Source organism: Schistocerca gregaria, chromosome 6 (assembly GCF_023897955.1).
Source record: "Schistocerca gregaria isolate iqSchGreg1 chromosome 6, iqSchGreg1.2, whole genome shotgun sequence".
NCBI classification, from domain to species: domain Eukaryota; kingdom Metazoa; phylum Arthropoda; class Insecta; order Orthoptera; family Acrididae; genus Schistocerca; species Schistocerca gregaria.
Genome location: NC_064925.1, coordinates 402052056 through 402076572, shown reverse-complemented (window position 1 = coordinate 402076572; position 24517 = coordinate 402052056). Strand labels below are relative to the sequence as shown.

Sequence of the window (24517 nt, the reverse complement as noted above, 5' to 3'; positions counted from 1 at the left end):
CACGGAAGTGTGTGGACAAATGAGTGGGAGTAAACAGGGACAGTGTGTGATAAGTGAAAACTACTACTCTACTATGATAGGTCTCCCTTCAGTCACTTGAACAGCAGTAAGTTGCCCTGAGTGTACATAAAACACAGTTTCTGAAGTTGGGCGTCTATTCAAGCAAGATGATCCATCAGTTGGCAGTGGTTTTGGCATAGTCATTTCAGTATATTACAGTTTAATAGAAAGAATCTTCAGGAAGTGAAGTTCTTAGTTCTGCTGATAGGTGAAGTACAAAAATTAATGTAGTTTTCAGAACCACTAATTCCCCCACCTTTGTGACCTTCCACAGCCTTCTCTCTCTTTCCTCCTTGAAAAATTGTTGAGCTGTTCTGAATGCAATGATAGTGTCTTGTACTGTTGTGTGTTCATCACCTCTGGGCATTGTCTCATGACTTTATAGTCTTCTCAAGTGCATTTTCCTTTTGATACATTTTAATATTGTATGGCATATAGTGAGAATATAACAACTTCAAATGGATTTTAGGTAATAAGATGAGTGAATTGTGTTTTTAGGGAATTAAATTGTGTTTTCATTCTGTTAAAAACAGTGGTAGCTTAATCAGCTAGCCCACATACATCAACTCTGTTGTTTTAGCTGTACCTCCTTGTTTTGTCATTAATCTCGTAAATGATAAAATTAAAATTACATCATTTGATTACATACCTCCATGGAAACACCTATCAGTTATAAAATTCTGTCTTATACTATCAACGCATTATAAATCTCCAGACATTTCTTCTTCTTCTTCTTCTTCTTCTTCTTCTTCTTCTTCATGGAGGAAATTGCACATGAAAGTCTTTTTGTTGACATATGGAAGTATTGACCCATGATCGTTTGAGGGACCTAAGTAAATTTCCCTTTTCTATTGGTCCTTCTGATAGTAATAACATGTTTTATTAAGTCGTCTCTATCATGACATAAATGTCTGTTAAATGAACACAGTTGATAATTTATTTTCCAAACAATCCAGCTCTTTGAGTGGCCAAATAAAATAGAAGCAGAAAATCTCTTAAAGCTGGATACAGAACTGGTCCGAAACAACTGTTCTTTTCTTGACAAGTTGCTTGATTTAAAGAACAAGTAAATTCCATGCTTAAATTTCAGTTTAACACTTTAGCCCCCATCTGCTCTCCATTTGTTATCCTCATTACTTTAAGCCATGAATGGAAATATCTTTCATGTAATGAAGCAGTAGTATTTTGGAGTTTCCATTGCTTGTAGCCACAATAATAATTGTACATTGGCATGCCTAACTGGGGTGGGGGTGGGGGGTGGGGGCAGATGAAGGGAAGTAATGCAACCAAATTATGTAAGGGCACCAAAAATTCATTGAAACAAAAGTGTTTTGAAAACATATGAATTACAGAAAAGTATTATTTCTTTGCAGATGCCCAGTATTTAAATGGTGGTCATGTTTCCTCCTGTCTATTGAAATGATCCTTACAAACAAGGAAAAAGTCAGTTCAGTGTTCCTTGAATATAAATATAAGTTCTAAACAAGAATATAAATATTTATGAAAAAGTTAGATAAAGAGTCCATACTCACCAAAAGTAAGGATTGCGATTGGGCTGCCTGTGACAGATGACTGGATACTTATTCTTGATCGTGATCACTACTTTTGGTGAGTACTACTACTTTGTCTGTCTTTGTTGTATTTTGTGCATATTTTTTAGGTAAGGCATTGAAGGAAGTTACTACATCATAAAATTTTACAGTGTTTTGGGACATTAAGAACTAACAATTGGGGAGGGTCTTAGGAAACTGGCTGAGACACTCATATATGAGAGTACTCCACTTCCAGTACAAACTGTATATCCCTGCAGATGACCACTATAACATGGCTTAAGTGTTGAGTGTTGTAGGTATTTTACATTGTGAAAGAAATGTATATGGCCCACACAGGCATGTAGCTTCATAAGACCATAAAATGGTCAATTGTCTGTACATTATAGAGTTGGAGTGAATTCCACTGTTGGTAGTGAAGTGACCCCCTGTCTGCATCAATTAAAATTTGTATTAAATTAATTCTAATACTGTCCCAAACCCCTCTCATATACAGACTGTTCATATTTGTGGTTGAAAGTTGGATAAATAGGGACTAGGATCTTACCTATTAATTTTTGTTTTAACCCCATTTTGAATGAAGCTATCAGGTGACACAATGGTAAAGGTACTGGACTCATGCGTGGGAGAAACGGGTATCAGTTACTTATCCACCCACCCTCATTTCAGCTGTTTGTGTGATACCGGACAGGTTGTTAACTTCAAAGATGTCACAACTGATTCCCTTCTCTGCCCTACTTTAACCAAGGTACATCCCCCCCCCCCCCCCCATTAGAAATGGGTACAATATTGACAGGCCACTAAATTCTGATATAACTTCCTCTTTTTCTGAAAAAGATCTTAGAGTTTACTTTGTAGTGGCTTGTAATATTCACTTAAAAAGGTGTAAGTTATAATGTGCTCGTTAAATAATTACCCACACACATTGACAAAAGTAAATGGTATTACACAGAATTGGTCAGTTACAGAGACAGCCAACACTTCATTACAGAAAACAGCAGACACAACTTTTAATACTTGTAAATGCATCACAGATTTTGTAATTTGATACAATCATTTGAAATGCTGTATGTGAGATCTGTATTTTATTGAAAATGTACAGCATTAAAATGAATGACAACTATTTATAAATGTTTGGTGAGAATGATGCAGTGTTTAAGATTAATAGTGTCCCTCCAGGTATTCTGCCAAACTTGACGTAACACCCAGAAGCACACAACTAATCATGTGAGCAAAGAAAACTTCAGAGATCATTGTTTAAGATGATAATTATAAAAATAAACCTTGTAAATACAAATCATATTGCTGCTTTTGCTCATAAATTATATACCCTCTTAATCTCTGCAATATTAACATCCTCCATAAAATTTGTCAATCAGTGAGTTAGTTATATGTTTCTCTGATTGTAATTACAATAATTTCGTATGGTGTGGTTCACAAAACTTTTGTTTCTTAAAGCTAGAAACCCAATACTTATGTAGCCATATGCCAACTAAATAAAAATTTACATAAAATTTTATTAGATCATTTTGTTTGATCCCTGCTGGGCATGGACCTACTAATGGTAATGTGCACACACCTCATCTTGACCCAAGAGCAATTTGTTGCATATAATAATCAGAATCCACACGAAGCAAGAGATGGGAAAGGGTTTTTGATTAGTTATGCCAGGTTTGAAGAAGAGTGGTAAATTTGGTGGTTAATCATCAGTTTTTACATTAAGTTATTTGAATGCCTTATGGCCAATGAATTACTGTGGGAGGAGCTGTCCTTGACATCTCCTGTTTAGGACAGTCTTTCATTACCGGAATCTTGGAAAGTTTTGATCCATTTGTGGTTCACATTTCCACTCTTAAAATAATCACCTGAAGGTAGTTTCATTGGTTGAGGCAGAGGGTACATATGGTAATCTATAGTTGCAAATTATTTACTAAATTAATAATAGGTGATTTACGTGCTATTCAAATACAGCATTGTAGTAATTAATGTAAAATCAGTTACTAAGTAATTACTTCTCAGAAACAATATCCAGTGCTCCTTGGAGAAACACCGTCACAATTTCATTAAAAGCGATTGTGAATACTAGTAAAGCTAACACTGCATTCTGCGAAATATTATTGAAATAAATGTTCTGTTTGCATTTAACATCTTAGTTATCTGAGCTAACATTTATGTACTTTTTTTACAGAAATACATTCTTGTAGATATTTGATATTATTTTCTTTTTCTTTATTAAATTTCTATAATTTTGTTTGTCTCTTATGATACAATATTCTCCAATAAAATTATTCTTTGTCTTTCCTTGTAACAGAAAGTGTGTCTTTCAAACAGTGGTGAGAATTCTCAGATTCATATACGAATTCTACGCTGTTTCACCTCGTGGGTATCTGTCCAGGCCATCACGCTGCCAGATGTGGCTGAAAATATGGTTGTAGCACATGCATTTCATGTGCTTACTAACCACCAGGTGAGACTATTTTATTTGCTTTGTTACTTCTGTGTTGGTAAATTACTCAAGTTTTGAACAGTAAGTTAACATTTACTGAAACAGCAATACTGATATTGATTTTATAAAGTGGAGAATTAGTTATACAAGATGTCATGACACTTTCGTCTTTTTGAGAAGTTCTGTTGAGTATACCTTTCTCGCAGTATTCCTCAAGGCCATTGCTCACTTTCAGGTGTTAAGGTGATTGATGCTGTGATAGCTGACAACTAGCAGATGCTACTGTCCAAACTGGCAGTTTTCTTGTGGGTGCCATGTCTGTCTGTTGTGCATGCACAGTGGGGTTCCTTTCAAATGGATGATAGCAATGTGTTGATCCTTCCAGTGTGAACAAAGATTTGGCCTTCTGCACTTGTGCAGAGTCACCAGTGTCACTGTGGCCAGGAGCTGAACCAAAATTAGTTGCTTATGTGGCTCCTCCACCATTTTGTGCCAAAGCTAAAATTGGAAATTCTTATCTTGCTTTATTGAGTATGTAGAGAGTGCGGGATGCTGTGCTGTGCTGAGTTGGAGTCCCAAAACTCTATTGATAAGATAATCATTGTCACCAAGAGCCCTACAAAAATTTCCAGTGATTGTCTCATGCCAACATAGTGAACGACTCACATAGCAACCAGTTTTCGTTTGGCTCCTGATCATCACAGTATCTGGCATCTTTGCAATGATCCTACACATGTGAGGAATTACACCCACAAGTTCCTGTTAGAGAGCTCTGGACTTGAAATCATCTTTCTGGAAGCAACTTCATTACACATAAGGCAACTTGGGAATGGGACCTCTATAAGGGATCTCAACAGTTTGAACATTTATAATTGCTACTTGCCAGCAGTCACAAGCAGCGTAATGACCAGTCAGCAAATCATAAAATTGTGTTCATCAGACTTCACCGTGAGAAGTGGAAAAAAGGATATCTGTAATTCTGAAGTTCTAGTCTGCATGATGTGGTGTAGCAACTAAGGCCGAACTGTTACTCTTGAGAAGCAAGGTGTAAATATAAATGCAATAAGATTTCTTGGTCTGGCATAGAAAACGAATTGGTTGTTAGTACTGTACACGTTCTATAATAATGTGAGTTGAGTATCAGTTTACTTTATAGAGTGTACTCTCTAAAGTGAGTGTGTTCTTTATATGCAAATTGATTAATTGAAATCTCATTCTATTATAAATTCATTTTGGATTTTTTTATTGCCAACATAAATTCATTTGAAATTGTCAAATACTTAAGAATCTGTCTTCATTTTTATGATACTTAAAACTGCAACGACAAATGAAAACACCAAAAAAGTGTGCTATATGGCACTGTACACTCAAAAATTAAAGTTGTATAAAATAACTGGTTCCAAAGATGTGCCAGAAGAAATAGTACACTACATTTTACATGAAAAATGTACTCTGAACAAGATGGATTCTGTGTTTATTGGTTGCTGACTAACAGCAAATGCACAAATGAATTTCTCAGTGATGTTCGGACTGTTTCAAAAAGAAGCCATCATGATTTCATATGTTAGTTCGATACTGTGGCCAAGGCATGGGTCCACCAGCTCATATAATAATAATAATAATAATAATAATAATAATAAACCCCGTGGGGGCCTGGGAAAAGAATAGGCCTCCGGTATGTTCTGCCAGTCGTAAAGGTGACGAAAAGAACAAACCACTAATAGGGCTAACCCCCCTTTTAGTGTGATTAGTTGGTTCAGGACAGAACTAATGAAGCCTCGGACAAGCCCTGCCATGGTCGGGGACGACACTTGAACCCTATGCCCGTCCACAATGATAATGACACTGCTAGCCACACGGAAAATGATTAAAATCCAAATAGAGGTGTTTTGCAGGATATGCTTCCTGCAACCACTCTAGAAGGAAAACAAAGACAGAGGATGAGATGGTCAGATGAAGTTAACCGACACCTCATGTTCTGTTATTACGAAGCAACAAACTTAGGAACCAACACAACTGGATACAGATCACAAGTGTACACAACATTTATTACCAGATACACAGAATTAAAATTTTTAACAGAACAACGACTAGCTGATCAGATCCATGTAATAATAAAAAATAACAGGATACCCCAGTCAGAATTAGAAAACATCAAACAACAAGTACAGCAAATACTGGAACAAAATAATGTGCAATCAGAAGAAGAAGAAGAAGAAAATACAGTAATGGACTCAAACATCCCAGAGCAAACAAACAAAGAACAACACGCGTCAATTAAACAATAAGACGAAAATGAAATATTAAGACAGCCACCAGAATAAGCACAAATAGAACATGAAGTGACACACAAGTTAGATATAGAAGAAAAATTTCAGTTGACATATATAGAATACAAAGACACAAATACAGACATTAGACCATTCTTGCATAGACCACCAAATAACCCACAAGTCGAAACAACAATAACAACTATCAACACAATCACACACAACAAAATAAATGAAAATACAACTATGGAAGAGTTAAAACTACTGGTTTATATAGGAGCACTCACTACACTAAATTTACACACTAGGCAGAGATCAGAACCAACCAACACACAGAAGAAACCCACAAAACCAGCATGGTAACACAGGCTATAGATCAGAATAGGAAAAACTGAGAAAAGACACCAGGCAGCTAACACAATTGATAAGAAATGAAATATCAGACAAAAAATGAAAAAGGTTAGGTAAAATCTCACAACTAGAAGCGATTGAGCAGTTAAATGAAAAGAAGCAGAAATTACAAGCATTGGCCAAGCAACTTAGAAGATTCAAAAAAGTGCAAATAGAAGGAAACAAAACCAAACATTCAACTCAAACCAAAAGAAATTTTACCAGACAATAGATAACACACACATTAAAATAGACAATCCCCCAAACATAACAGACATGGAACACTTCGGGAGCAACATAACAGGCATGTACGGTGGATACAAGCAGAAACACACATACAAGATGATACCACAAATGCCTAAAGTGATAATTTTGCAACATGAAGTCACCCAAGCAATTAATTCTACTCACAATTGGAAAGCCCCTGGATAACATAAAATAGCAAATTTGTGGCTAAAGTAGTTCACCTCAACACATTCACATCTAACTAAATTAACAGTTACATTGCAGACCCATACACATTCCCTCCTCCCCCCATGAACCATGGACCTTGCCGTTGGTGGGGAGGCTTGCGTGCCTCAGCGATACAGATAGCCGTACCGTAGTTACAACCACAACAGAGGGGTATCTGTTGATAGGCCAGATAAATGTGTGGTTTCTGAAGAGGGGCAGCAGCCTTTTCAGTAGTTGCAAGGGCAACAGTCTGGATGATAGACTGATCTGGCCTTGTAACAATAAAAAAAAACGGCCTTGCTGTTCTGGTACTGTGAGCGGCTGAAAGCAAGGGGAAACTACAGCCGTAATTTTTCCCGAGGGCATGCAGCTTTACTGTATGATTAAATAATGATGGCATCCTCTTGGGTAAAATATTCCGGTGGTAAAATAGTCCCCCATTCTGATCTCCGGACACACACACACACACACACACACACACACACACACACACACACACACACACACACACACTACTCAAGAGGATGTCGTTATCAGGAGAAAGAAAATTGGCATTCTCTGGATCGGAGCATGGAATGTCAGATCCCTTAATTGGGCAGGTAGGTTAGAAAATTTAAAAAGGGAAATTGATAGGTTAAAGTTAGATATAGTGGGAATTAGTGAAGTTCGGTGGCAGGAGGAACAAGGCTTCTGGTCAGGTGACTACTGGGTTATAAACACAAAATCAAATAGGGGTAATGCAGGAGTAGGTTTAATAATGAATAGGAAAATAGGAATGCGGGTAAGCTACTACAAACAGCATAGAGAACGCATTATTGTGGCCAAGATAGATACGAAGCCCACACCTACTACAGTAGTACTAGTTTATATGCCAACTAGCTCTGCAGATGACAAAGAAATTGATGAAATGTATGATGAAATAAAAGAAATTATTCAGATAGTGAAGGGAGACGAAAATTTAATAGTCATGGGTGACTGGAATTCGAGTGTAGGAAAAGGGAGAGAAGGAAACGTATTAGGTGAATATGGATTGGGGCTAAGAAAGGAAGCTGCCTGGTAGAATTTTGCATAGAGCACAACTTAATCATAGCTAACACTTGGTATAAGAACCATGAAAGAAGGTTGTATACATGGAAGAACCCTGGAGATACCAAAAGGTATCAGATAGATTATATAATGGTAAGACAGAGATTTAGGTACCAGGTTTTAAATTGTAAGACATTTCCAGGGGCAGATGTGGACTCTGACCACAATCTATTGGTCATGACCTGTAGATTAAAACTGAAGAAACTGCAAAAAGGTGGAAATTTAAGGAGATGGGACCTGGATAAACTGAAAGAACCAGTGGTTGTACAGAGTTTCAGGGAGAGCATAAGGGAACAATTCACAGGAATGGGGGAAGAAATACAGTAGAAGAAGAATGGGTAGCTTTGAGGGATTAAGTAGTGAAGGCAGCAGAGGATCAAGTAGGTAAAAAGACGAGGGCTATTAGAAATCCTTGGGTAACAGAAGAAATATTGAATTTAATAGATGAAAGGAGAAAATATAAAAATGCAGTAAATGAAGCAGGCAAAAACGAATACAGACGTCTCAAAAATGAGATCGACAAGAAGTGCAAAATGGCTAAGCAGGGGTGGCTAGAGGACAAATCTAAGGATGTAGAGGCTTATCTCACTAGGGGTAAGATAGATACTGCCTACAGGAAAATTGAAGAGACCTTTGGAGAAAAGAGAGATACTTTTATGAACATCAAGAGCTCAGATGGAAACCCAGTTCTAAGCAAAGAGGGGAAAGCAGAAAGGTGGAGGGAGTATATAGAGGGACTATACAAGGGCGATGTACTTGAGGACAATATTATGGAAATGGAAGAGGATGTAGATGAAGATGAAATGGGAGATACGATACTGCGTGAAGAATTTGACAGAGCACTGAAAGACCTGAGTCGAAACAAGGCCTCCGGAGTAGAAAACATTCCATTGGAACTACTGACGGCCTTGGGGGAGCCAGTCCTGACAAAACTCTACCATCTGGTGAGCAAGATGTATGAGACAGGCGAAATACCCTCAGACTTCATGAAGAATATAATAATTCCAATACCCAAGAAATTACTGAACAATCAGTTTAATAAGCCACAGCTGCAAAATACTAACACGAATTCTTTTCAGAGGAATGGAAAAACTAGTAGAAGCCGACCTTGGGGAAGATTAGTTTGGATTCCGTAGAAGTACTGGCACACTTATCTTAGAAGAAAGATTAAGGAAAGGCAAACCTACGTTTCTAGCATTTGTAGACTTAGAGAAAGCTTTGGACAATGTTGACTGGAATACTCTCTTTCAAATTCTAAAGGTGGCGGGGGTAAAATACAGGGAGCGAAAGGCTATTTGCAATTTGTACAGAAACCAGATGGCAGTTATAAGAATCGAGGGCCATGAAAAGGAAGCAGTGGTTGGGAAAGGAGTGAGACAGGGTTGTAGCCTCTCACCGATGTTATTCAATCTGTATATTGAGCAAGCAGTAAAGGAAACAAAAGAAAAATTCGGAGTAGGTATTAAAATTCATGGAGAAGAAGTAAAAACTTTGAGGTTCGCCGATGACATTGTAATTATGTCAGAGACAGCAAAGGACCTGGAAGAGCAGTTGAACGGAATGGACAGTGTCTTGAAAGGAGGATATAAGATGAACATCAACAAAAGCAAAACGAGGATAATGGATTGTCGTCAAATTAAATCGGGTGATGCTGAGAGAATTAGATTAGGAAATGAGACACTTAAAGTAGGAGTTTTGCTATTTAGGAAGTAAAATAACTGATGATGGTCGAAGTAGAGCGGATATAAAATGTAGACCAGCAATGGCAAGGCCAGCATTTCTGAAGAAGAAAAATTTTTTAACATCGAGTATTGATTTAAATGTCTGGAAGTCATTTCTGAAAGTATTTGTATGGAGTGTAGCCATGTATGGAAGGGAAACGTGAATGATAAATAGTTTAGACAAGAAGAGAATAGAAGCTTTCGAAATGTGGTGCTACAGAAGAATGCTGAAGATTAGATGGGTAGATCACATAACTAATGAGTAGGTATTGAATAGAATTGGGGAGAGAAGAGGAGTTTGTGGCACAACTTGACCAGAAGAAGGGATTGGTTGGTAGGACATGTTCTGAGGCATCAAGGGACCACCAATTTAGTATTGGAGGGTAGCGTGGAGGGTAAAAATCGTAGAGGGAGACAAAGAGATGAATACACTAAGCAGTTTCAGAAGGATGTAGGTTGCAGTAGGTACTGGGAGATGAACAAGCTTCCACAGGATAGAGTAGCATGGAGAGCTGCATCAAACCATTCTCAGGACTGAAGACCACAACAACAAAAACAACAACAACAACACATTCCCTGATACACTTGCACATGGAATAACTTACCTGAAACCTAAAGATCAAGCAGACAAGCAAACCCAGCTAAATATCGCTCCATAACATGCTTATTAACAGTATTCAAAATATTAACTTTAGTCATTACACAGAAATTAATGACACATACAACACAGAAAAAAATTATAAATGAGGAACAAAAAGGCTGTTGCAAAGGAGCACGAGGATGTAAAGAGGAACTGGTAACAAGTGCAGAGGTGACATACCAAGCTGAAACTAAACAAAGGTCGCTACACTATGCATATATTGATTACCAAAAAGCTTTTGATAGTGTATCCCACTCATGGTTACTACAAATATTGTAAATATACAAAGTAGATCCTAAATTGGTACAGTTCCTGAACGTAGTAATGAAAAATTGGAAAACCACACTTAATATCCAAACAAATTCAAATAATATCACATCACAGTCAATACAGATTAAGTGTGGAATATACCAAGGAGACTCATTAAGTCCTTTCTGGTTCTGCCTTGCTCTGAACCCACTATCCAACATGCTAAATAATACAAATTATGGATACAATATTACTGGATCATACCCACACCAAACACACATTTGCTATACATGGATGTTCTGAAACTACTGGCAGCAACAAATCAACAACTCAACCAATTACTAAAGATAACAGAAGTATTCAGCAATGATATAAATATAGCTTTTGGAACAGACAAATGTAAGAAAAATAGCATAGTCAAGGGAAAGCAAACTAAACAAGAAGATTACATAGTGGATAACCACAGCGACTGCATAGAAGTGATAGGAAAAACAGATGCCTATAAATATCTAGGATACAGACAAAGAATAGGAATAGATAATACAAATATTAAAGAAGAACTAAAAGAAAAATATAGACAAAGACGAACAAAAATACTTAAAACAGAATTGACAGCAAGAAACAAGACAAAAGCTATAAATACTTATGCTATACCAATATTGACCTACTCATTTGGAATAGTGAAATGGAGTAACACAGACCTAGAAGCACTCAATACACTTACATGATCACAATGCCACAAATATAGAAAACATCATTTACATTCAGCAACAGAAAGATTCACATTAAGCAGAAAGGAAGGAGGAAGGGGATTTATTGGCATAAATAACCTACATTATTGACAGGTAGACAATTTAAGAAAATTCTTTATAGAACGAGCAGAAACTAGCAAAATACACAAAGCAATCATCATATAAATACATCGGCTACACCACTGAAATTTCATAACCGCTTCTACAACTCTTTACATCACACAACATCAACAGATATGAAGAAAGTAAATTGGAAAAAGAAAACACTACATGGCAAGCACTCGTATCATCTAAAACAGTCATGTGTTGAATTCGTCTTGATCGATGTGTGACTAAGAAAAGACAATATATACAGTGAGACGGAAGGATTCATGATTGCAATACAGGATCAAACAATAAACACCAGATATTACAGCAAGCATATTATTAAAGATCCCAATACCACAACAGATAAATGCAGATTTTGCAAACAACAAATAGAAACCGTAGATCACATCAAAAGCGGATGTACACCACTAACAAATACAGAATACCCCAGAAGACGTGGCAATGTAGCAAAAATAATACATAAACTTGCCATACAACATAAACTAATAAAACAACACATTTCCACATACAAGTATGCACCACAAAATGTACTGGAGAATGATTAATACAAATTATACTGGAACAGAACCATTATAACAGATACAACACCACCGCATAACAAACCTGACATCATACTTACCAATAAAAAGAAGAAATTAACACAACTAATCGAAATATCCATACCCAGTACAAGAAATATACAGAAGAAAAAAGGAGAAAAAATTAAAAAATACATCAAAGTAGGTGAGGAAGTCAAGGACATGTCGCATCAGGATAAAGTTGACATTACACTAATTATGCTATCAACTACAGGAGTCATACCACCCAATGTCCACCAGTACATAAACGCAATACAGCTACATCCAAACATATATATACAACTACAGAAATCTGTAATTATTGATACATGATCAATTACCCAAAAGTTCCTAAATGCAGTGTAACATATACTGTATAGTTAAAAGGAAGTCATGGTTGATCAAGGTCCGTGTCACGTCTGAGAAAGGAAAGAAATAATGATTATGATGACGATGTACCGAAGCAGTAGCTGAAAGCTTCTGTTCCAGTATTGAAATGGTCAAACCCATTTCATTTGCCTGAAAAGTTATGGCCAGTGTTTTCTGGAGTGTGAAAGGATTACTTTGGAAAATACTGTGTAAATTTTTAAATTATCTGGGCCAGCTGTATGAGAAATGTATCTGAGTGCGCTTGGATTGCAGGAAGGGGTTGGGGATATCCTCTTTTTATCAGAACAGTGCATTGCTCTCAAACCTGCTTTGGCAATAAGAAAACAATTTGTTTTTAAGTAAGAACACTTGAGTCCGCTACCTTATTTAACTGATTTCCATTTATTGCTCCAGCTAAAGATATGTAATGACTATTACTTGTAGACCTTACAGAATCGCCCTTCATCCTGGAATCTTCAGTGGAATTAACATTGGACACAGAGCATTGGCCTAAATTGGAACTATGGGGACCTAAATAAAACAACAAAGTTGAGAAATTTTTCAGTTTGCCCACATATTTTCCTATTTCACAATTTGTAACAAGTGTTAGGATGCTTCAGTTAGCAATGTGTTGCTAGGTTCTTTTGACACCAATTTCTGTATTTGCCACTGAGTTGAATGGATCTTCATAACACTGTGCAACCTCTTAGCCTTCCAATAAAACAGTGAGAATGTGAAGATCAGTAGGTAAGTTAAACTTGCCACTTGAGTAGTTTCAAATGGTGACCATTTCAGAGAACTGAGGCAACAATAACTGAACTCGGATGTAGTGAGCTGGAATGCATTGTAGCTGTTGCTTCAAATGTGGTTTTGTTAATATATTTATTTAATGGTAGTTTTGAACATAAGTTAATCTTAGAGGCTTCCACATCAAGGATATGGTAATCACTTTAAAACCCAAAAATGATATTTCTTGATCACCACATTTATGAATAAACTTCCCACACAATTTGTGATTTAACAAGTAATATATTTTCCTAAACTTTAAATACACTAACCACTCATGCTAATCTAACATCTTAAAGCTTCTGTGTATAAGATCAGTGTCAAAACTCCAGATTTCATCTCACACTCATTACAGTGCTTTTCCATTGTTGATATAAATGTTACTGGGAAATCTGCACACCTCCAGGACAGGATGGTGATCCATGGAATACTTATGAGAGGACTTCAAAATGTAAGTCACCCATTATTATGTCACACCAAGTAACTTTTATTGAATGATCCACTATGTTTAAAAGTGACACAGATATACAACACGATTTTTCAACAGTCATAAAGTTCTCTCAAAACAATCTAGCACCTGTTCAATTGCTCGAAGATAGAAATCTGCTCCTTGGTCATGGAGCCATTCAAGAACCACTGTGTGAATGTTTTCATTGTTGGAAAACCTGTGATTTCTGCAAATCAGTTCCTCGATTGTCTAGACATTGGAGTCTGTGGTCGGCATCACTTCACTGTCGGCATCACCCACATCTGTGCATCCTTTTTCAAATTGTTGACACCATTTCTTTATGGCTGGGCACTACATTGTATTTGGTCCCTGTTAGAATTAATGTTGAATCTAATTGTTGTTGTTGTTGTTGTTGTTGTTGTTGTTGTGGTCTTCAGTCCTGAGACTGGTTTGATGCAGCTCTCCATGCTACTCTGTCCTGTGCAAGCTTCTTCATCTCCCAGTACCTACTGCAACCTACAGCCTTCTGAATCTGCTTAGTGTATTCATCTCTTGGTCTCCCTCTAGATTTTTACCCTCCACGCTGCCCTCCAATGCTAAATTTGTGATCCCTTGATGCCTCAAAACATGTCCTACCAACCGATCCTTTCTTCTAGTCAAGTTGTGCCACAAACTTCTCTTCTCCCCAATCCTACTCAATACCTCCTCATTAGTTGCGTGATCTATCCACCTTATCTTCAGCATTCTTCTGTAACACCACATTTCGAAAGCTTCTATTCTCTTCTTGTCCAAACTAGTTGTCGTCCATGTTTCACTTCCATACATGGCTACACTCCATACAAATACTTTCAGAAATGACTTCCTGACACTTAAATCTATACTCGATGTTAACAAATTTCTCTTCTTCAGAAATGCTTTCCTTGCAATTGCCAGTCTACATTTTATATCCTCTCTACTTCGACCATCATCAGTTATTTTACTTCCTAAATAGCAAAACTCTTTTACTGCTTGAAGTGTCTCATTTCCTAATCTAATTCCCTCAGCATCACCCGATTTAATTTAACTACATTCCATTATCCTCGTTTTGCTTTTGTTGATGTTCATCTTATATCCTCCTTTCAAGACACTGTCCATTCCATTCAACTGCTCTTCCAAGTCCTTTGCTGTCTCTGACAGAATTACAATGTCATCGGCGAACCTCAAAGTTTTTACTTCTTCTCCATGAATTTTAATACCTACTCCGAAGTTTTGTTTTGCTTCCTTTACTGCTTGCTCAATATACAGATTGAATAACATCGGGGAGAGGCTACAACCCTGTCTCACTCCTTTCCTTACCACTGCTTCCCTTTCATGCCCCCCCAACTCTTATGACTGCCATCTGGTTTCTGTACAAATTGTAAATAGCCTTTCGTACCCTGTACTTTACCCCTGCCATCTTCAGAATTTGAAAGAGAGTATTCCAGTCAACATTGTCAAAAGCTTTCTCCAAGTCTACAAATGCTAGAAACGTAGGTTTCCCTTTTCTTAATCTTTCTTCTAAGATAAGTCTTAAGGTCAGTATTGCCTCACGTGTTCCAACATTTCTACGGTATCCAAACTAATCCTCCCCGAGGTTCGCATCTACCAGTTTTTCCATTCGTCTGTAAAGAATTCGCATTAGTAATTTGCAGCTGTGACTTATTAAACTGATAGTTCAGTAATTTTCACATTTGTCAGCACCTGCTTTCTTCGGGATTAGAATTATTATATTCTTCTATTTATAGTGTAAACTTTTGCCAACAAGAATCAAACTGTCCCACATACTTCAACTTTGGAGTGCACTTCCAGTTGTCACACCATTCCACTTACTCACTGTGATGCACCTGTTATTCCTAACACAAAAGAACTTTGTCTGCAGGAAACCCAGCACATGTACTCTCTCTGACTGTGCACCACCCTTGTTGCGCAGTGGTCTTAGTATGGGATGATGTGTGGAACTTACTTTTTGAAGTGCCCTCCTATTTCTTCTCGCTAAGTTGCCACAATCACTGTCCTGTGTTGAAGTAGTGTATCATCCCTCAATATGGCTCACCAGATGCACAATAAACATAAAGCCAACACACAGTATCTGCATATTTATATTATACAAGTTGTTTAATGCCTTTCCCCTTATTACATGAATAACTTTTGTTGTAAGTTCTGAGAATTCCTGTGAGATGTGATGTAGATAGTTGGGGGGGGGGGGGGGGACAGTCCCTTCACTTAGCACCCTTCTGCCGTTTGTTGTCAGCCTTGTGTTTTATTATTCCCCATGTATGATTGGTGTCAGATTACAATTTCTTTCATTTAGTATTTAGAGCATCAGTGAGAAGGAAGAATGTTGTAGAGAAATGGGCGTGCAGACATCACATCTACATTACAAGCAAGAAATAGATAAGACCCTACTGTTGAGAAAGTGTTAAGTGTACTGTGATGATAAAACTCATTAACAGTGTTAATGTTAACAGATTATTGCTACAGCAGCTGCTGATGACATGTTGCAGACAAATGGAGAATTCAACAAATATTATTTCTAAAGCATCAGTACGCTGAAGAGATGAGAGATTCTAATACACACTCTGAGACAAAATAAAGATGTACAATGAAGGAATTATCTGAATGTGACCGAAATCAGTAAATGTGATGTACATTTATAGACAAACATACAACAATTAGGAAAAATTGGATAGTTTATTCAAGAGAAAGAGCTTCACAAATTGAGCAAATAAGGAATGCATTAGTCTCCCTCTGCCCCTTATTTAAGCAATTATTCATCTTGACATTGATTGATACAGTTGTTGGATATCCTCCTGAGGGATATCATGCCAAATTCTGTCCAATTAGTGTGTTAGGTTGTCAAAATCCTGATTTGGTTGGAGCACCTTACCCATAATGCTCCAACCGTACTTAACTGGGGAAAGATCTGACAACCTCACTGGCGATGGTAAGGTTTGGCAAGCACAGAGATAAGCAGTAGAAACTCTTGTCGTGCAGGTGGGCACTATCTTGCTTAAATGAAATCCCAAGGTGGCTTGCCATGAATGCAACAAAACAGGGTGTAGAACATTGACGACATACTGCTGTGCTGTAAGGGTGCCATGTATGACAACCAAAGGGATCCTGCAATGAAAAGAAATGTCATCCCAGACCATCACTCGTGGTTGTCATGCCATATGGCGAGCGACGGGTTGGTATCCCACCGCCATCCAGGGCATTCCCGAACATGTCTTTGCTGGTCATTGGGGCTCAGTTCAAAGTGGAGCTGATCACCAAAGACAATTCTACTCCACTGAGTGAGATTCCAGTATGAGGAAGTGCCAGGAGATGCCCCAGACAGCAGTGGGATACCAACCGACCATCCCCTGCTATATGACCCGACCACCAGGACTTATGATCTGGGGGTGACATTTCTTTTCATAGTAGGGTCCCTTTGGTTGTCACCTACAAAGCTCTTTCAGTACGGCAGTATCTTGACAGTGTTCCAGGCCCTATTTTCATTGCCCTTCATGGCAAGCCACCCTGGGCTTTCATTTAAGCAATATTATACCCACCTGCACATGGGAAGAGTTTCTAGTGCTTAATACTTGTCAAACCCTATCTTGGCCATCAAAGTCGCTAGACCTTTCCCCAGTTGGGAATGGTTGGAGTATTTTGGCACAATATCCCTCAGGAGGACATCCAACAATTCTATCAATCAATGCCAAGCCGAATAACTGCTTGGCTAATGGCTGGAGGTGGACCAATGCATTACTGACTTGCTCATTGTGTGAAGCTCTCTCTCTGAATATCGTCCAGTTTTTCTGAAACTGTAATCATTTGGTTTTCTGGTCATGAACATCACATCTACCTTTTTTTGAGTGTATTTACATTACTGAAATGCCTTCAGGTGGGTCAGTAACAACATTTATGTAATTGCATTTGTGAAAATGTTTTTAAGAATGGTGTGTACTGTTCTGTCTAGAAAACTCCAGCTGCATTCTCGTCACATGCATTCTGCTCTGCTGTGGAGTGTAGATTCCATTACAGATGCATTGAAAGCTTTTAGCATTGCATATGTGTACAAAATAATTGTAACTGTAGCATTATCTAAATTGGAGAAACTGGCAGGCCTCTTAGCACCCATATAGTAAACCCTGATTGCTGTATTCATTTTTGGGCAGCACAATATGTTGACTGTTGTGGAACACTGTCACAACAAACAAAACATGCAGAACTGGTGTCGCTTTCTGCAACTAACGGCAAGAAAATATTGTCCCATAAGTTTCTCACCTATTTGTAACAGACTTCCAGTTACAAGCAAGCTGTATAACTAACAAATAGTCTGCCCTATTTTTCCCACCCTCTCTCCCAACACTGACATGTGGTATTGAGGTTCAAAGAAATCTAATAAATTTCACATTGGTTGTCCATTGGTGGTCATGTAACACATCTAGAAACAAGATATATTGAAGCAACTACTCCTCATCAAGATTAGCCAATCTCCTGAGGAAGGCCAACGCAACATAGCGAAAACATTATTTTGGCATTTTAAAATTTTATGAAATTTCAGTACACACAGATGGATTTGATAAGATTGACATCAGCTGTGGAAGCGTACATACTTTTATTAATGAGTCTCTATGCCCAACAGCCTAGGGTAGAGCTGCTGAGAACACAAAGTTGTGACGACTTTCTGCATCTGCACTTGCACATTCTCAAAAGGAAGCTGCAATGCCACTGTTCCACCAGCTGACCACCTCCTCCTTGTGTGTGTGTGTGTGTGTGTGTGTGTGTGTGTGTGTGTGTGTTTTAGTCCTTAGGCCCGTTCAAAAGTGGACTTGTCCCATGGTGAAATAATTAGTGCTACTCTACATTTATTGTCACATGTTGGACACTGCAATATGTTTATATATACTTACGAGTATAATGTACAGGAACATGGCAGCCATACAGATCCTGTACAAAATATGGAGAGAGCACAAGAACGATGTAGTTTCAAGTGTTTCTTGGACACTGAATTATTCTTGTATCTACACGAAGCAATGAATAGTCAGCAGAGTGATTTCCAACTTATGTGACAGGTCTACAATTGATATTATGGGAAAGGGGCAGTTCCACACAGCATATTCAGGTTGGTCATAGACAGTGAGAGAATACCACAATGCAGTGACTGATACCAAAAACAGAGATCTTACATGCTGCTGTCATACGCATTAATTGTACTTCGTGTAGCAACTGTAGAGACACATACAAAGTAGAAGGCTGGTGCACAATACATTCTGTGCAAAGAGCAATGGTGTTAAGTGCTCTCTTATCTTTGTGCCAGCCACTCACGCTCTTGCTGTTCTTTGCCCGGGCAACTGATATGGCTATGATGATGCGTTTCACAAGGGAAACCAGTTTCTGCTTCTTAATGTGATACTTGTATTTGCTTTGTTATCCATAATGAACATGACAATTGACTTGTAGCCTTAACATACTTAAAATAATATTAAAACACCAAATGTCCATCAGGCACCCCCTGTATCCTACACTACATAAAGTTGCAGCAGAATGTTGCTATTGACTTTTGTCACATGGAACATTGGCCTTTTCTATTGTGTGTTGCCCAACTGCTCACTTTCTTACCTGCACATCACTATAACGTCAGTGGAATGGAAAAGTAGTCTCCTGTTGTGTGGGAGCTGTAATTGTCATTGACGCATGAAGAAAATAAATGCAATAAAGACAATATTAGGCATCTCCTCATATCAAAAAGGACTGTGCATTCTGAAGTAATGATTGTAGTGTCACTGTCTCTAGTTTTATGTACTTGAGTCAGAATACAAATTGGCTAGCAGCTAGCTGTTTACTGGACATCTACCATAGCAACAACCAATAATTGGAGAATGTGATAGATCGTATATTTTTTCAATAACTGTCATAATTTGTTCATCAGTTATCTCATCCATGTGGTTGTAGATTAAAGTGATCTCGCAAAGCTTCTGTGGTTGAGCCCAATTGAAGCATAAGCTACAGAATGGTTGTTTGTTGAGGATTCTTTTTGACTATTCTGATGATAACACAAAAACAAAACACTTAAATTCTGCAAAAGTTGTATGCTGTTAAATGTGGAACAATGATATATGGTAGGGTATATGCTATGGACTGGAAATATAGTTGCTAAGTTACCATCAGTATTATAGAAGTGGAAATGAAAATGGTTCTCCCAGTTTAATAGTTTCATTTTGTTACTTGCAAGACCCATTAAATAAAACATAAACAGAAATAATTTTATTATTAGTTTTATTTTAAGGTGCTGTGTGCAGTTATTTACTCACAATTCAAAGGTTGATAGTCTCCTCTCACTTTGAGCTGAATATAAAGTTTGAAAAAAATGATTTGGTACAGTAATCATCACCATTTGGTCTGCTTCTACAAAGTATTTATGTTCATTTTTTGTCTACAGGCAGTTCCAGCAGTTCACGAAGCTGCCACAGACTGTGTTTGTGCATTACTACAATGTCTAGAAGACAACAATAATCAGCAAACACTAGAACTACAGTTATTCTCAAGTGTGATGTCCCTGGAAGAGAGCTTCCACCTGTCAGTTGCCCATGAAGATCAAGAAAAGTTGGTTATATTTATTTTGTTGTTTGGAAATCTGTATTTGATTTCACTAATTCAGCTGAATTTTATCTACAATAAAACTAAAAAATTAAGAATACCATATTTTTTGTCATCCACTTCCCACTATTCGTGGACTTCAGCTTTGTTTGCTTAAATTGTGAAGTAGTTTGGAGACTGCATGAAATTTTTCCAATAAACTGATTTAGCTTATGAGAAGATGAAATCACTGCTTCTGTCACAGTCATAATGAAGTACCAAGCTTTGCATGCTTCACGAACATTACTGAAGGTGCTTTGAGTAGTAGTTTGCCAACCCAATTTATCTGTTACTAATGTGACAATGATATTTTTCACAAATTCATATTTCTAATAGAAATATCAAACACCTGGCAAATAAGAATAGTGAAGTAGCAGACAGTAATAAGTGTTTCAAATAGTTTCTGTCTTTGTAGTATTAAAGTGGAAGTTTTTGAAGAGACATGCAGGAGGACAGTCACTATTTAGATTAGTTTGGCGCTTCCTACAGTTTTGTTAGAATGTGACATTACGCTGGTAAAGTATCTAGTGTGTTGCAGCACATTACTAGAACACTTCTGTTATGTGCCTTTTGGATTTCATTTTCGTATTTATAATCTTTTCCCTTGAGCATGAAACTGAAATTTAACTGGCTGATATATTAACATGGTTTGAGACAATCATTTTGACCTTTAACAGTAAGAAGGAAATCAAACTTTGAGTGCAATGATACTTCATTGTACTCATTCTTTAATGTTCTCCTCATTAGAATTGCACTAATGAAGTGTGTGTAATTTCTGCTTCTCAGTCTGAAAAAGTTTGATATAGATCTTAATATGCATCTCCCTTCTTTCCTACACATAATCATTTTGTTTTACAACTACTTGCGTAATAAAAATATTGTTCCACCAACTACTGTAAATATTATTTGACCAACTATTAGCCAGTTTCACTTGTACAGCCATTTTATTGTTGTTGTTGTTGTTGTTGTTGTTGTTGTTGTTGCTGTTGCTGTTGCTAGTGGTGGTGGTGGTTTGTAACCTGGTTTCATGCAGCTCTCTACACTATTGTATCCTGTGCAAGTGTCTTAATCTCTGCCCAACTACTGCAACCTACATTTATTTGCGTCTGCTTACTGCCTTGAGTTCCTTTCACAATTTTACCCCACTCTCACTTTCCTTCTTTACCAACTGACGATTCCTTAATGCCTCAGGATCTGTGCTGTCAACAAACCCTTTATGTTGGTCAAGCTTTGCCATAAATTTCTTTTCTCTTCAATTCAGTGCTTCTTCATTAACTATCAGATCTACCTATCTAATCTTCAACATTTGTCTACACCACCACATTTCAAAATTACTTCTGTTTTTCTCAGAGTTTCAAACATCTTGCAACATTTTACACTGTGTATTCCTTTTATAGGTAGACATCCAATGAATGTGTCCTGATTTTTCTTCAGTCTTGCTGCCATTATCAAGTGCAGTGTCAGAACTGCCTTGTTGGGGCCTTTCCTTTTCCGAAATCAAAAGTCATAGTCCTGTAGCAAATTTTCAATTTTCTTTTCCATCTATCTGTACATTATCCTCATCAACAGCTTCAATGCATGAGCTGTTAAACTGATTGTGTGTTGGTTTTCTCGCCTATCTGCCTTTGCTTTCATTGGCGATGCGTGTATAATATTTTTGTGGAAGTCTGATGGTATGTCACCAGTTGCATAGATTCTCCACACCAACTGTAATAGTTGTTTGGTTGCCACTTCCCTTTGCACACACCTTCCCCCTCAGAGACATTCATATCTCTTTTCATCTAACCACTCTCTCCTCTGTGTTTAACAGTGTTATTCTCATTGCACTCTTAAATTTAATCACCCTTGTTTTGAATTTCACCAAAGGTTGTTTGATTTTTCTATATGCCAAGACAGTTGTCCTGACTTTCAATTTCTTCTCATCTTTCCTACAGCCACTTTGCTTTGGCTGCCCTGTATTTCTAAGGGATTAATATTGCTGTGTTCCTGTGTTTCTTTGAACATGTACTTCCTTACTTCGTCGAACATTTGAAGTGTTTCTCATATTAACCAAAGTTTCTTCTCAGTTACCTTCCTAGTATCTTTGTCCTTCAAACGTCTGTGGTTTCCCTTTGTAGAGATGTCCACTTATCTTCAGATGAACTGCCTACTGAGCTATTCTTTATCACAGTATCCTCTCATCATTTCTCAGTAGTTACATATCCCATTTCCTTCCACATTGATTCTTCCATACAATTCTCTTAAAGTTCAGTCTCTCAACTGTGATTTGACTGTATATGCCTTACAATCCAATATCTGATTTTTGGAATCTCTGTCTGACCATGATGTAATCCACTATCAGTTGGTATTTCAGACACAGGAGCCCAAGTTAAAAAGCAAGTCTTGCACTAGTTGTGGCAAGTGAATATAAACTATAGTTGTGAAATCACACACACACACACACACACACACACACACACACACACACACACACAGCTGTGATCCTACATTATGCCAGCTGGACACACACAACCAGCATTGTGTTTCGGCCATGTGGACTAGGCTGCCGTGGGGTTTATATCGGGTGGGATCGTTAGAGGAGAGGGGGATTGGAGGAAGGAAGGGGGTTGGGATTGGGAGCTAGTGCATGGGAGGGGGAAAGCAGGTTTGGGAGGCCTAGCAATGTAGGAGGAAGGTGCAGCAGGTGCATGGGCTTGGCATGTGATATAAGGGTCCTGGAGCCATTCAGGTGCAGCACTTGATGGAAGTGATGTGGACACATGGGAAATTGTTGGGTAGAGGGTGTGAGGACACTATGTTAATGAAGACTGAGGCCAGGAAAGTTAAGGGAGAACTCCCATCTTTGGGGTTGGGAGTGGGAATGTAATAGGGATTGAACAGGACATTGTGTAAGTTGAGTGGGCAATGGAATACCCCTGTAGGAGAGGTGAATGTTCTGTCGCACATCCAACCTACACAATGTCCTGGTCCATGGATCATATCCCTGAGGAAGACACAGATATACAAGACCTGTCAAATCCATCAACAAAGCACTTCCTATTCCAGGTGTACTACCACAGGCTTCTCATATCCTTGTGAAAGCATCCATGTCGTATACTAACTCTACTGCAATTGCTGAACAGCTAGTTTTGTCTTTACGACAAACAACCAGCTGCCCACTAAAGTAGATGGTCAACACCAAACTACGACCAATAACAAAGTTGACCACCCAGTAGCACAACATGCAGCTGAGTAAAACATGCTAGAGTTCGGTGGTCACTAAACAGCCCAGGCCATCTTCATCTTTCCCTCCATCTACATCTACATTGACATCTATAGATGTACATGCTCTGCAGCCCACCATGTAGTGCATGGTGGAGGTACACTGTGTGTCTATTACTTGTTTCCTTTCCTGTTCCACTCGCAAATGGAGTCAAGCAAAAACAACTGTTTGCAAGCCTCCATATGAGCCCTAATTTGTTGTATCATAGCTTTGTGGTCCTTATGCGAAATGTATGTTAGTGGCAATACAATCGTCCTGCTGTCAGCTTCAAATGCCAGTTCTCTAAATTTTCTCAATAGTTTTCCTAGAAAATAAGGTTGCCTTCCCTCCTGGGTTTCTCATTTGAGTTCCCAAAGCATATCTTTAATACTTGTTATAACCTACCTATAACAAATCTAAAAGTCTGCCTCTAAAATGCTTCAGTGTCATCTTAAATCCAACCTGATACGATTCCCAGACATTAGAGCAGTACTCAAGAATGGGTCACACTAATGTCCTTTTTGTAGTTTACCTCACAGATGAGCCAAATTTCCAAAATTTTCTCCCATAAAGAGAGGTTTACCATTAGCCTTCCCTATCACAGTCCTCTAATGCTCATTCCATTTCATATCACTTTGCAACATTATGCCCACATATTTAAACAATGTGACTGTGCATTGCAGATACTACTAACGCTATATCCGAACATTACAGGGTTGTTTGTCCTAACCATCTGCGTTAACTTACAT

General features: G+C 38.0%; 1 protein-coding gene across 1 annotated transcript in view; it reads left to right on the top strand.

The window, feature by feature from the left end:
* Positions 1–24517, top strand: part of LOC126278702 (transportin-3) — a 205156-nt gene that overhangs the window by 35186 nt on the left and 145453 nt on the right. Inside the window, exons 4-5 of the mRNA XM_049978972.1 lie at positions 3922–4077; positions 20331–20494. Of these exons, the coding sequence (XP_049834929.1) occupies positions 3922–4077; positions 20331–20494 (320 nt within the window). The remainder of the gene's footprint in view (positions 1–3921; positions 4078–20330; positions 20495–24517) is intronic.